Source organism: Saccoglossus kowalevskii, chromosome 15 (genome assembly GCF_978046115.1).
Source record: "Saccoglossus kowalevskii chromosome 15, keSacKowa6.1, whole genome shotgun sequence".
Lineage (NCBI taxonomy): Eukaryota > Metazoa > Hemichordata > Enteropneusta > Harrimaniidae > Saccoglossus > Saccoglossus kowalevskii.
The window spans coordinates 5,709,231-5,722,845 of NC_140655.1; the positions used below are offsets into that span (position 1 = coordinate 5,709,231).

Here is a 13,615-nt window from a genome sequence, read left to right on the forward strand (position 1 = left end):
ACAATGCCGTTTTGGACCAGCTGGTTGAAACAATGAAGTCAGTCACGGTCTTGTTGAATTGGGGGTGCGGTTAGTAATAGGTACTTTTCAAGTTTTGTTAAGAACTCTTCAACCCTGAAGCCGGAATTGGGGGTACGGTTACTATTATGTATGCAGTTTATATTAGGACTTTAACGGTACATATACATGTTATAAACATTCATGATTATGCAAATATTAACGAAACGGTAGTAGTGTTAGCGTTTGAGCATTGCTCTTTCCGAAATTTTGAAAAGCTGGGATAATGAATCAAGGTACAAAGTTACCGTTTTATCAATTATTGAAAAATCAAGAAAAAAAAAATTTCCCTTCATGCTACATTAAGATCAATATGGACCACCGAAATTTGGCGTTCATTTAAAAAAATATACCATAATTTTCAGTAATACTGACTTCGAAAATTATGATACAAAAATAATTACATTCATATTATAAACCAACGCCGTTTTTGTTTACTTTTCACAACTGTTACAAAGTACCGGTATTTCATTTATGGTGGTTAAAATACCAGCTAATCGATCGTAGACCACAAGTTTGGAGTCCGTTCATGATCTCTAAACGAAGGCAGATGATTGCAAACAACTGCTGTCATGGCAAAACGTTGCACATCGTGAATGATTTTTTTCACTGCATGCAAATTTTTTTCCTTGATGCACTCAACAAAGTCAAAGCAAACGTACAACATTCATTGCAGAACGCGTGAAAAGTACTTTGCGTTCCACTCGCATTGAAGCTGCCGCCTATGCCAATGAGCATAGTCATCAGGACGAAAGCTTACAACTCGAAGATGGCGATAATGTTACACCATAAATAGGCAGTCAAAATAAATGTGCACGTTACACTATTTAATTTTTCTAGCCAGCGGTGTGATGTGTCTAATCACCGTAAACCATGTGTCATTTGTTTAGTCCTACAATTTGTTTCCTATGCGCTTGCCGATCATCGAACAGTGCGACATGTCGCCAGTACATAGTGTTTACACACTTTTTTCCACCGTACCATTTTTATCATTTAAAACTTAATTTTTTTATAAGGCAGGCAGTGAACATTGGGATTCGCACTGTTCGACCCACCAACCAGTCATGCTCTTAGCAGAGTGCAATAATCGACATTTGGCGAGTCGCACAATCGTGTCGCAGAGTTAGTTTTTAGACCCCCATACATACATGAAAAATGGGTAGGGTCTGTGGGAAAACGGTCGAATGCAAGATCGTATGCAAACTCTCGATACAAAGCTATTTCCGCCATGTTTTCATCATAATTTGACCTGAACAACTTCCTTTGACCTAACAGGTCACGTCTTTCGTTAACCAATGAAAATGCTCTGTCATACAGTCGAAGTTTTCGATTATTGACGAAGTATTTTTATCAACGCAATGCGGAAGTGTATTACCGCGATGTTAAAATGCGATCTGACCTTTTTCCCTAAAAGCAATTTTCGAAAGGTAAACTGAGGGTGAGGGAAGTATTTAAACCTTAAACCACGGCCGCCAACAAGGCGGTGTCGAAGAATAGTTTGCTCGTAATAGAAAACGTGCGAACTATGTACATTCGCCGCCGACATGCACTCTGCAATTAATGCGAGTTTTCTCGTAAAAGCTGGAACCAAAGTACCGAACCAATCATGATTTTTATGCAATGAAATACACTTTTTACATGCATATTTTAATAAATGTCGTCGACGCCCGGTAAAAACACCCTGGGCCTATACTCGGGGATGCCCTCAACTCGTTAAATGTTCAAAAACAGATGGGTGGGCTTATACTCGGGGAGGGGCTTATACTCGATACGATAGTGTATCAGTGTGTATACATGAGCTATACCAACTCACTTGCATGCATATTCTAGATTTCTTGTGAAAAGGTGTTTAGTTTTGAGACTTCATATTGGGAAGAGAACCATTCATAAATGATTCTTGCGGCTGATGAATTGAAGAAAAATATTTGCCAAAGTTCATGATACCGTACTTCCCCGAGCATAAGCCCCTCCCCAAGTATAAGCCCACCCTCTGTCTTTAGACATTTAACAGTATAGGCCCAGGGTGTTTTTACCAGGCGTCTACGAAATTTATTACAAATATGTATGTAAAAAGTGTATTTTATTGCATAATAATCGTGACTGGTACGATAATTCACTAAGTTCAATTACCCACCATAGACTCCGGTCAGTCAAAATGACTATTTTGAACTGTAGGCATTAATCAGCGAGTCTGCCGGTGACGGAGAGATAGAATCTAGGTCATGGGAAGCCCCATGACCCCAAGACTATTTCCCCTTTCGTCACGAACCACGTGACCGAGCCTATATGGCGGCACATCGAGCGGGGATGAAGTTTAGCGGCTCTGACTAGATCGCTTGCTTTTCCCTGTCTAAGTTTCTAACTTAGGTTGTTGCCGCGGCATCCGACATTGTAGTTTTCCTTGTCATTTTTACCCTTGTGTCGTTTTCCCTTTTGTGTGTAGCATTTTTCACAACAAAGAAATTAAAACCCGGCGTCTTAGCTTGATCACTCTTTGATTTCGTTGCGTCACCTTTTCCAACTGTAATTCGCTTCATGCATGTCGTCTTCATTTTATGCTTGATCTATGTATCTAGAAATGGATAGATGTAATGACAGCACCAAAGCTCGCTGCTCTTTTTTGTTTCCTCGTTTTTCGAGATGACTGTGCAGTGGTTATATTCAGAATTTACCAGCATAGAACCCGCATCCGAAATGCTTTTGCCGTGGCTGTGTGCGGGGTTTGGGGTTTTTGCCTTGAAGGCGTGTGTTTTTCACTGGAGTTCTGAAGCCTGAGATATTTTTTTCAGAGCCATCAAAATCGCTGAGACTGACCGCGTTGCTCGTATTTTCACAGCAAGGTCCAGTAAAAATCGTTTAAAGTGAGTTGTGTGTTTGGCATGGGTGGAAAGTCCTCACACCCGGCTACCGGTACTTCGTGTACCGAGATGTCGAGTAGGAGGCCTGATGGTGGAGGTACCAATATTTTTTCGGTCTCGGCCCGCCGATCAGAGGGCATCTTGCAGTCTGTGTTCTCAGGCGGTGGTTTACCTGATTTTACTGGCTACAGCGAGGCTGTGCCCCTGGAGTCTTTCCTCCTATGGGGCTCATTGCGGGTTCCTTTGTGGATCCTTCCTCGCATGGCGCCAGGTTTGCCTCTGAGATGAGGGCTTTTGTTGAAGGACTTTCAGGGCAAATTGCGTCTCTGGAAGACCGGGTAGATCAGAGCGAGCTTTCTCCACTGTGGCCCCTCAGTCTGTTCCCAGCCGTGACTCTTCCGCTGATTTGGGTGAGGCCGAGGCTCAGACTAGTCGCACCGGTCTCTACTGGGGCCTCAGATGCTGAATGCCAACAGGGATGCTGGCAGCCAAGCCTCTGATTTCGAGGCAGGGCTTTCGGGTTAGGGCACGTGTTGCACCCCCCCTACTTTCAGCCAGCCAGGGTTTGTCACATGTTAATGGTACAACGGTAATGAATTTACCCTTGTGTCCGGTCTCCGCTGTGGGTTTTGACTCTCTTCTTACTGACCCATGGGCGTCCCCAGAGAAGGGAGACGACCGTGTTCCATGGGCGTCCTCGCCAGCTAAATCTGAGATGACCCATCACGCCCTGAGGGCAGAGTTGCTTGAGTGCATTATTGTGCCCGCCCAGGACTCTGAGACTTCAGAGGCAGAACGCACCAGCCTCCTTGACCAGGCGACACATTTACTGGTGGGTCACCGCACATCTGTGTGCAACATCCCCTAGTATCACCTGGCTCTCTTGGCCAGGGCAACTACTGTGCAATGAGACGCGGACTTAGGCGTGTGTGTTTTCGCCGGCAAACTGAGTCAGGGGGTACGTTCCCACCCCAGTAACACAGACTGGACATCTTCTACCCTCTTTATCCGGGGAATGGCGGGTGCAGTCTCGAAGCTTCGGAGTGCAATGAACCAGAGAATTCAGATCGAATCCGCTAGCCAGTTGGCCCTGCCAAGGGTAAACAGAGGGCACCCCAAGCTCAGAAAACACAATGCCCTAGGGCATCGTCCACTAGCCAGAGTTAGCCAGGAGGCAAGCGCTCATACCCTTCCACGGGGGGGGGGGGGAAGAGTAGCGGCGTACCCCCAGGGGGGAAGGTCCTGGTGGTGGCTTCTCATCCTCCTCAGGTGGTTTGATGCTTACCTCTGCAACCGGGGGGACAGGCATGTGTTTGACGAGTGGCCAGGTCACAACTTAGTGACTACCGCAGACCTTGGGGAAACTCACCTCATGAGAGAAGAGAGCAAACACCTCTCGCAACTACCGAACCCATGGCCACACATCTCTGTCGTACACAGATTACACCGGTGTAGTTCGGTTTGGAGGCAGCGGATGACCGATCCCTGGACTTTTCCAGGTGGTGACATTCTGTTACGGGATACCGCTAAAATCTCCATCTCCACCATCAGTGTCTCCCCTATTGAGCACTGCCAGGGGACTCCCGCAAGGCGGTAGCAATTAGACAGGAAGTAGCAGTTTGCTGGAAAAGGGCGCTATACACAGAGTAGATCAGCCGACATGGAGTTTTGACACAGAGGTAAGCTTGGCTTATCGAGCGTGTTGCTTAGCCTAAGCAGCCTAGCCGAATGCCTAGTCAGCGTTCCCTCAGTGTCCCTCCGAGAACTATTACAGATCATCGGAATGATGACCTCGGTTCAAAGGGTCGTTCCCCAGGCCGCACTACACAGCCGCCCGGTATAATGCTTGTTATAATGCCGAGCTCTCCTATGGGAACTAGATAGGCGGGTTTGGTTCTCAGACCAAGTGAAGGAAGCCCTGCCCTGGTGGTCGTCACTGGCCAACCTCGGACAGGGGTGTCCCTTGAACCCGCTCGCCGCAGGTATGACTCTGGTAACAGATGCCTCCCCCAGGGTTGGGGAGTGCATCTATTGGACCAACAAGCCCAAGGATATGGCCCCGCATTAGTTTCAGGACTACCATATCAACCAGCTCGAACTGAGAGCAGTGTACTTAGCATTACCACGCTTTCTACCCGTAGTTCGAGACCACAGAGTCCTGCTCCGCACAGTCAACGCAGCAGTGGTCTCCTTCAAGAAGGAGGGAAGGACGCCTTCCCCATCGTTGTCACTCGATCCTGGTGGAGCAAATCCTCCTTTGGTGCCTGGAATACAGTGTGGAGCTAACCGCACACCACCTACCAGGGGTAAGGAACAGTCTGGTGACTCCCTTTCAGGACGGCTCCGGAACACGAAGTGGCTGATACCCCAGTGGGTAGCCACCAGGCTGTTTCGGCTGTGGGACGGTCCAAGGTTGGACCCCGGAACGCCAAGCCTGGGCCAGGGTCACTTTGCTAACCCCATGGACCCACTTAGTTGTGTACGCCTTTCCTCCCTTCCGGGTCACCGGGCACCGGAGATAACTTTGACAGGTGCACACCCGCATATTATCATGGATTGCCCCAATTGGCCAAGCAAGGCCTAGTTTCCACTTCTGTTGGAAATGCTAGTCGAAACACCAGCAGTGCTTCTGGACTTACCGGACCTGCTGTCCCAACCAGACGGCGCACTACCAACGAGCCCAGCAGGTATCACTTACACCCAAAGAGGCTTTCAGTAGACTCGCACATACAAAAGCCTTATCTGAGCGGGTTGCCAATGTCATGGCCAGGGCGAACAGGGATTTCACCAACGTGGCCTACATTTCTAGGCTGCAAGCATACACTGATTAGTGTAGCGGAAGGGAGATTGATCCATACCATCTCTCTATTGGCCAGGTAGCAGGCTCCTTCGTCCACCTGTTTGACGAAGTGGGTTTGTCCTACGCAGCAATTGTTGGCTACAGGTCGGTCTTGTCCCCCACCACTCAAAACGTACGGGAACAAGACTGGCCGATTGTCCTATTATTAGGAGACTATTTACTGCTTTCCGGACGCCAAGACCCCATACAAGGGAGCTGCCCAACTGGGACTCGTCGGCTGTGTTGTCTGCTCTAAGCAGACCGCCCTTTGAGCCTCTCCAATCAGCACCACTCAAATTTTTGACTTGGAAATTAGTCTTCCTACTGGCCCTCGCCTCAGGTAGGCGCCGGTCAGAGCTGAGGGCATTGTCCTTCTTGGATGATGTACCGCCGTTATGGACAATCAGGTTGTGCTAAAGACACGAATCTCGCCTAGAACCAAATCCCAGGACACGATCCTCACCCGATCGTCATCTCCCGGTTGTCAAATTTTGTCTGCCCGGAGGGTCAGGAGGAATTGCTTCTCTACCCTGTTCGAGCACGGAGTTGCCACCAAACCGTACTAAGGATTTGGAACGGGGTGCCAGGCACATATCTTTGTGTTATAGACCAGGCAGGCCGGATAGGCTGGCCTCCCCAACTTCCATAACCAGGTGGTTTACTGCGACTGTATTAGAGGTCTATAATACTTTAACTTCCTCGACACAGAGCTTGCAGAGACACCAAGTATGAGCACATGAGGTCTGTGCGATTGCTAACTCGCTAGTGCTAGCGTCACCCCCCTCGAGCACACATGGAGGGCAGGCTTCTGGAGAATGCAGAACGTCTTTATCAACTACCACCTAAGAGACACCGAATCCATTGAAAAGGGTCTCTCTAGGTTGGGTCCCGTCGTAGCGGGTCAGTCCTGGTTTGCTGACCCAGCCCGAACGACCGCTAGAGTCCCTGTGCATAGGCAATAAGTCAGTCCGGCATTTTATGCGGACAGATTTCTCTACCATCAGCACTCCCCTGGAAGCTCCCACGTATTGCTTTACGGCCTATGCCCTCATGCAGAACTGTTTCGGTCTTTACTTCGAAAGCTTACTACCCCCAGAATTGGGTTGGGGTCTAGCTTTCTCAGGCACACCGAACCCTGTCACCGTTGCAGCATTTTGGCTTCTTGCTCCGGGGACAGCACAGGCAAGGTGGGGTCTTAACTAGGGTGTTGAGTTTGTTTTCATCCCGGACTGGGAAAAGACTTTCTTCATTTTTTCTGTTTGCTCGGAAAAACCCGCCACCTATCGGTGTCTGACTCTGCCTACAGTTCAAAATAATCATTTTGACTGACCGGAGTCTATGGTTGGTAATTGAACGTAGTGAATTTAGGCGAGGGTTCTCCGAACCCGCCTATTCACATAGTTCATACCCACCATAGACTCCGGGTCCCCTAACCTCCCCACTCTTTCTGTCACATTAGTCTCAGTCCTCGAGGTGGAGAGAAAGGAACCAGAGTGATTGACGGCTACCTATGGCGCTGCCATGTGGCCCCGGTCACGTGTGTTCGTGACGTAGGGGTAAAAGAATTTTGAGGTCATGGGGCTTCCCCTGACCTAGATTCTATCTCTCCGTCACCGGCAGAATCACTGATTAATGCCTACAGTTCAAAATAGTCATTTTGACTGACCGGAGTCTATGATGGGTATGAACTATGTGAATAGGCGGGTTCAGAGAATCCTCGCCGACGTCAACTAGAAATGAATTTAAAAACTGCACTACATTGCTTCAAAAGTTTTCAATGGATCCAGTATTTCGTGGTAATTAAAAAGTTAAGAATAGATTAAAACTTCCACAAGATTAGATAAAAGTCCACATACTTTTATACTTGGTATATGTGTACCTTAGGTAGACAACTACCAGATTCATTTAGTTTGGGATATCTTCAAATTTTGATAAATATTTTTGTGATTTTTGGTAAATCTGTATTCGACGACTTCTTGATAAAACAGCAAGCCTGATTGCTTCAATATTTTATATGTAGATGTTTTATATGTGATGGCCATTTCAAATCATCTAATAGTTATTCACAGACAAAGCATGTCACATGTAAAAATAAAAATTCTATTGATGTCTGGTAATAAACATTCCTTCCAATTACAAAAAATATGTTTCATAAATATCCTGATATGTTTCATAAGTATCCTGATAGATGGTGTGCATCAATTGCATTGTTACACTATCCATGATTGGCTGAAAGTCAGCTGATTAGGACATGACCTAGGTCACAACACTGTATTTGGCAATATTACCAATAGTTCCTTGTGCAAGCTGATTACAATGCAAATCACTAAGATAATGAATTAATGTTTTCATTTCATTTCCAGGACCAGTCCACTTCACTACATCTTGCTGCCAGTTATGGATACACACCTATAGTGGAGAAGTTACTACATAAAGGTGCTAATGTGAATGCTGTTGATAAAGTGAGTGTGCTATCAATGCAGGTGTAGTATATCAGTGTGTATACATGATCTATACCAACTCACTCGCATTCATATTCCAGATTTCTTGTAAAAAGGTGTTTATTTTTGAGACTTCATATTGGGAAGACAGCCATTTGTAAATGATTTTGGGAAGTAAATTAAATATTTGGCAATGTTCAAAATATATCTGAAAACAAAGGAAAAAATCTGTTTGTAATTAGATCAGTTTGAACCGGAACTTGGCGCTTATCGATGGATTTTATTGATGGATGGTGGACTGGTGGCCATTTTGTTTTAATGAATGCGCTTCTAGAGCAATATCTCTGTCATGCTTTGACTGATTATGTTCAAATTTTATATCTTCATTATACATCATATTATAGATATATAGATGTATTCAAAATGGCCGACCGGTGACCAATTCGTTTTAATTAATGCTGCTCCAGGGAAATATCTCTCTATGGACAAGTTCTCATTTGAGGATCAGATATAAGGCGTCAATCATTTTAATGTTAAAAAATCATCATAATCAAGCATCATCTTCTGGATCCATAGCTCTGACATGTTTACGTTCCAACTATATTACTATAAACAAAACTATATACATCTTAAATTTGATAACTAACAGGGACTGTGCCATGCATCGCGTGTTTCATATCAGAATTGTTCTGAACTATAGTAAACTATATACATGTATTTTATTAAAGCTCTCATTTCATACTTCCTAAATTTCTGGGTCGTTTCGGATAGAATTTAATGGATATCAGGTTTAATATTATGATGCATTGAAAGAATAAATGTACCGGTATATGCCAACTCTCCTCAATATCAAACATAGACTGCAAATTATTTGATTTCACTTTCTGGCCTGATAAGGACACTCATGATAGAGTCACTATTTGCATGTAGCCATGACTATATATTTTTTATGAACTGGATATTGCTTTTGTGGCCTGAGGCCGTTCGGCCAAAGGCAGCAAGAGCTGTATCTACTCCATAAATGTTTTATCATATACATTACAGTTCTCACGAAAGCTTTGGCTTTTGTCGCATCATTGTCGTCTACGCATGGCTTCATTGTCACCTCAGCATCGCATCATTGTGGCATCAGCTTCGCGTCACTGAAAATTGAAGATGTGTTCGCCTCACTTATTTTGTGGCATCATCGTGGCCTCAGCTTCGCAGTCTCATGGCATCAACATGGCATCAGCTTCAAAGTATTGTGACATGAGTATTACCTCATTATTTGCACACAGAAGGGCAGTAGAGAAAAACACATGTTCAGAAGTTCGATATGTAATCGATTTGAAATTCAAGGCGGTAAGGGGAATAAAATAATATCAAGAGTAAAATGATATTTAAAAAAAATATTTTGTTTAATTATTTAATGTTGCGAGTATTGGGTACCAAAAACTTTGAGTGTAATTTGTAACACGCCACACGCTTGTAAGAGGAACAGTTTGCATTTAATAGAAAAAACGACAATGGTAAAATACAAGTCTTAATCAAATACAGAAGCACAGAACACAATATAATAAAAATAACACAATATAATAAAATAACTACTTATATAAAATCTAACTACAAAATTGGGAAGGGGCTCCTTCAGTCACACTACAGAGGTCAAGGCCATGACCCACCCGCAAGGTAGGTCGAGGTCTTGACCTTGATGGGTCAAGGAGATCCTGCTGCGAAGCCAAGATAGATGGGAGGTGACCAAGAGATGGCCGCCGAGCCCTGAAATGGGGGTAGGATGGAGTCCAAGAGCCTAGTGTAGTGTGCTGAAGTAGCAGAGCTAAAATAAAATGAATAGGGAGGATGAAATGGGGCGGTGGTGGGGAAAAGCAATTGATTGAAAACAAAACGATGCTCACTAAGCGTGGCTAAATACATGAATGACTAAGACAAAGGCACACAAAAGAAAGCAATTAGCAAGGGACGCTAGGGGATGTGTGCAAAAAGACATTGATTGGTCCGCAAAAAACAAAGCTGTGGTAGGTAAATAAAGCTGTGATAGGTCAAAATAAACGAGCTGTGATAGGCTGAAGGCAAGACGGCCAGAATCCGGATTAGACTCCAAGCTCAGGGCGTTTTACAAAATCGATTTTAGCAAGCCAAAATCACACTTTGTAACACGCCACACGCTTGTAAGAGGAGCAGTTTGCATTTAATAGAAAAAACGACAATGGTAAAATACAAGTCTTAATCAAATACAGAAGCACAGAACACAATATAATAAAAATAACACAATATAATAAAATAACTACTTATATAAAATCTAACTTCAAAATTGGGAAGGGGCTCCTTCAGTCACACTACAGAGGTCAAGGCCATGACCCACCCGCAAGGTAGGTCGAGGTCTTGACCTTGATGGGTCAAGGAGATCCTGCTGCGAAGCCAAGATAGATGGGAGGTGACCAAGAGATGGCCACCGAGCCCTGAAATGGGGGTAGGATGGAGTCCAAGAGCCCAAACCGAGGGAGGCATAAAGTGGTGACTGAAGGGACCCCCATGAAGAAGGTAGGAAGAAAGGCTCGGCCCAGAGGACATAGTGATATGTCGGCCTGGGGGAGCGGGAACTGGAGGACAGGTGTCTGTCGGTACAGGTGGAAAAGCGAGAAAGGAGAACAGTGCCCGACCCAGAGAACATAATGTCGGCCTGGGGGGGGTGGTGGTAGCTGGAGGACAGGCATCTGTCGGCCCAGGTGAGAAAGTAGGTGCTGATCGGCCCAGAGGATGAAACTGGTACATCGGCCTGGGGGAGCAGACATGCAGAAAAAGAAAACAACAAAGCATAGGCAAAATGAATTGTGCACAATAAAAAAGGAAATCGAAATGCTAAACCTAAATGCACGCAGCAAAATGCCAGGTTTGACGCTGGTGATTGGTATCATTCGAAAAATCAGACAGAAGCAAGTGTCTTAAAAGCTGACTGGAGCAACTGTTCCGGTGTTCTGATGTATGTGCGGTAGCAGTTGCTCGACCATCTGCCCATTGTTTGAATAAGGTGGTCTGGAAGATGCACACTCGCTGCAGTAGTGGCCGCTCCAATGCGAAAAGAGTGTCCTGCGAAGAGGTGAGCTTTGAAGCCAAGTCTAGTGAGAAGAAACCGAAGCGAGTTGGTGAAGTGGGCACGGTCGAGTGGTACTCTTTCAGGAAGCATGAATAGTGGTTTGTGTGGTGCTGCCCCCATCTTGTGGCGAACTAAAAGGAAGCGATGTAGGGAAGAAACTGGACAAAAGGCAGAGCCAGTAGGATAGAGTCTAAGTTCAAATCCACGTCGGAACTGGTCAGTTTTTGATGATTTAATGGTCACAACCAGGGCATCGACTGAGCGTGAGTTACCTAGCGTCTTAATGTCCTTAACGCAGAGACCGACTTGTGGGTTGAAAGACTGTGATAACGAGGTAAATTCGCTACATTGTAGGAATCCGAAAAATGCCAACAGAAAAGCAGCTTCCAACAATAGGTCAAAGTAGGGCCCATATACGCCTGAACGGAGTAGCAAACACAGGCGTTTTAACAGGTCAAAGGTGATTGGCAGCCTTGGGCGTGTAGCAGAGCCTTGCAAACGGCGAATACCTCGCAATACGTATTGGAGGCGAAGTAGATTCAAACCTTGGCTAGTAACGAGCGGATTTGAGTGACTGCCAAGTAGATAATGATTGCGAATTCCTGCAAGGTAAACCTTGATGGTGCTGAATTTTAGATGCAAATATGTGGCACAATGTGTGACGAAGTAAACCAAAATGTTTTCGGAGATAACCGGGTAAGTGGTTGACTGACCTGTGATCTTGAACATGGCTGCAAACTGCAAAACGCAACCATGTGCGTACACCTGTGGCATAGGAACCAACTGTCCGTATTCCAAGTGATGCCCTTTGACATGTGTCCACTGCCTGGTTCAAGCGAACATCACGACTGAGGGAATCTGGCAAGGTATGGCTTGCGCTGATGGTGCTGCTTCTCTGAAACGTGTAGTCTGAAAACGAGAGAGAGCATCTGCAATTATATTAGATTTACCAGGTATATGAACAGCAGAAAACATGAAGCTATGGGATGCAGCAGTAATCACCAAACGTCGCATTAGTTTCATAATGGATGGCGATTTAGAGCAGCCTTTATTGACGATGTGAACAGTAGCCATGTTGTTGCAGTGGAACAGTATACGCTTCCTAGTCCATTGATGACCCCAAAGCAAAGCGGCTACAACGATGGGATATAGTTCCTGGAATGCGATAGACAGAGTCTTGTCATGATCGAGTCTAAGGTTTGTTGCCCATCTTTCGTGGAACCAGTATCCCCGGAAATACCCACCATGGCCGATACCACTGGCGTCTGTAAATAACTGCATATCTGGGGCAGGAGTGAGGTATCTGTCGAGGAATAGTGAAATGCCATTCCACCCAGATAGAAATTCCTTCCACATGCAAATGTCCTGTTTACTTTCAGATGAAATGCCAACGTGGTGGTGGAGTTTTTGAATGCCTTTCGAAAGTTTGATAAGTCGTGACATGAAAGTACGACCCGGAGGGACTACACGGCACGCGAAATTGAGGTGTCCAAGCAGACCTAATAGCTGGCGCTTGGTGCAGGATCTGCGTAGGAGAAATTCATCAAGCAAATCAAGAAGACGATTGAGCTTAACCAGTGGCAGACGGGCCTCCATCTTGATGGTATCAAGTTCAATACCAAGAAACTCCAAAGTAGTAGTAGGACCTACGGTCTTATGTGGGGCTAATGGGATTCCTAAGCGGCCAAAAATGAGCGTTAACAATGCCATTGTTCTTTCAGCGTCATAGGATGGTGCATCGATTGTAAGGAAATCATCTAGTAGGTGCAGCATTTTGTTGATACCGTAGTTATGATGACCGATCCAGCAAATGGCAGATGAGAGTTGATCGAAAATTTTAGGACTGGAGCGAGACCCAAAAGCAAGGCGGACAAAAAAATAAAAATTGTCCTGCCAGTTGATGCCGTATAAATGCCAAAGTGACGGATGGATGGGCAGAAGCTTAAACGCATCAACGATGTCTGTTTTGCAAAGTAAGGCACCGTGGCCAGCTTGTTGGATGGCTGTGATGGCGTCGTCCACTCTTACATATGACAGAGAGTATTCATCCTTATCGATTAAATCGTTAATACTAGTTAACACTGTGTTACCGCGAGGGGCAGACAAGTCAACGATTAAGCGTTTTTTTATCTGTGGACGACGTCCTTTACCTCTTGGTGCCATTGTAAACGTATATTAGTAGTTGAAAGCCGAACAATTACGCCGAGTAGATGAAATAATGAGTTGTAGAAAAGCAATTGATTGAAAACAAAACGATGCTCACTAAGCGTGGCTAAATACATGAATGACTAAGACAAAGGCACACAAAAGAAAGCAATTAGCAAGG

General features: G+C 45.3%; 1 protein-coding gene and 1 pseudogene across 1 annotated transcript in view; one reads left to right on the forward strand and one right to left on the reverse strand.

The window, feature by feature from the left end:
- LOC102806607 (uncharacterized) overlaps nucleotides 1-9,622 on the forward strand; it is a 28,772-nt gene extending 19,150 nt beyond the window's left edge. Inside the window, exons 7-8 of the mRNA XM_085490797.1 lie at nucleotides 8,118-8,216; nucleotides 9,240-9,622. Coding sequence (XP_085346923.1) covers nucleotides 8,118-8,216; nucleotides 9,240-9,341 — 201 coding nt within the window. The 3' untranslated portion in view covers nucleotides 9,342-9,622. The remainder of the gene's footprint in view (nucleotides 1-8,117; nucleotides 8,217-9,239) is intronic.
- A 1,496-nt stretch (nucleotides 9,623-11,118) lies between these two features.
- On the reverse strand, nucleotides 11,119-12,999 carry LOC146733882 (uncharacterized; annotated as a pseudogene).
- Between the last annotated feature and the right edge of the window lie 616 nt (nucleotides 13,000-13,615).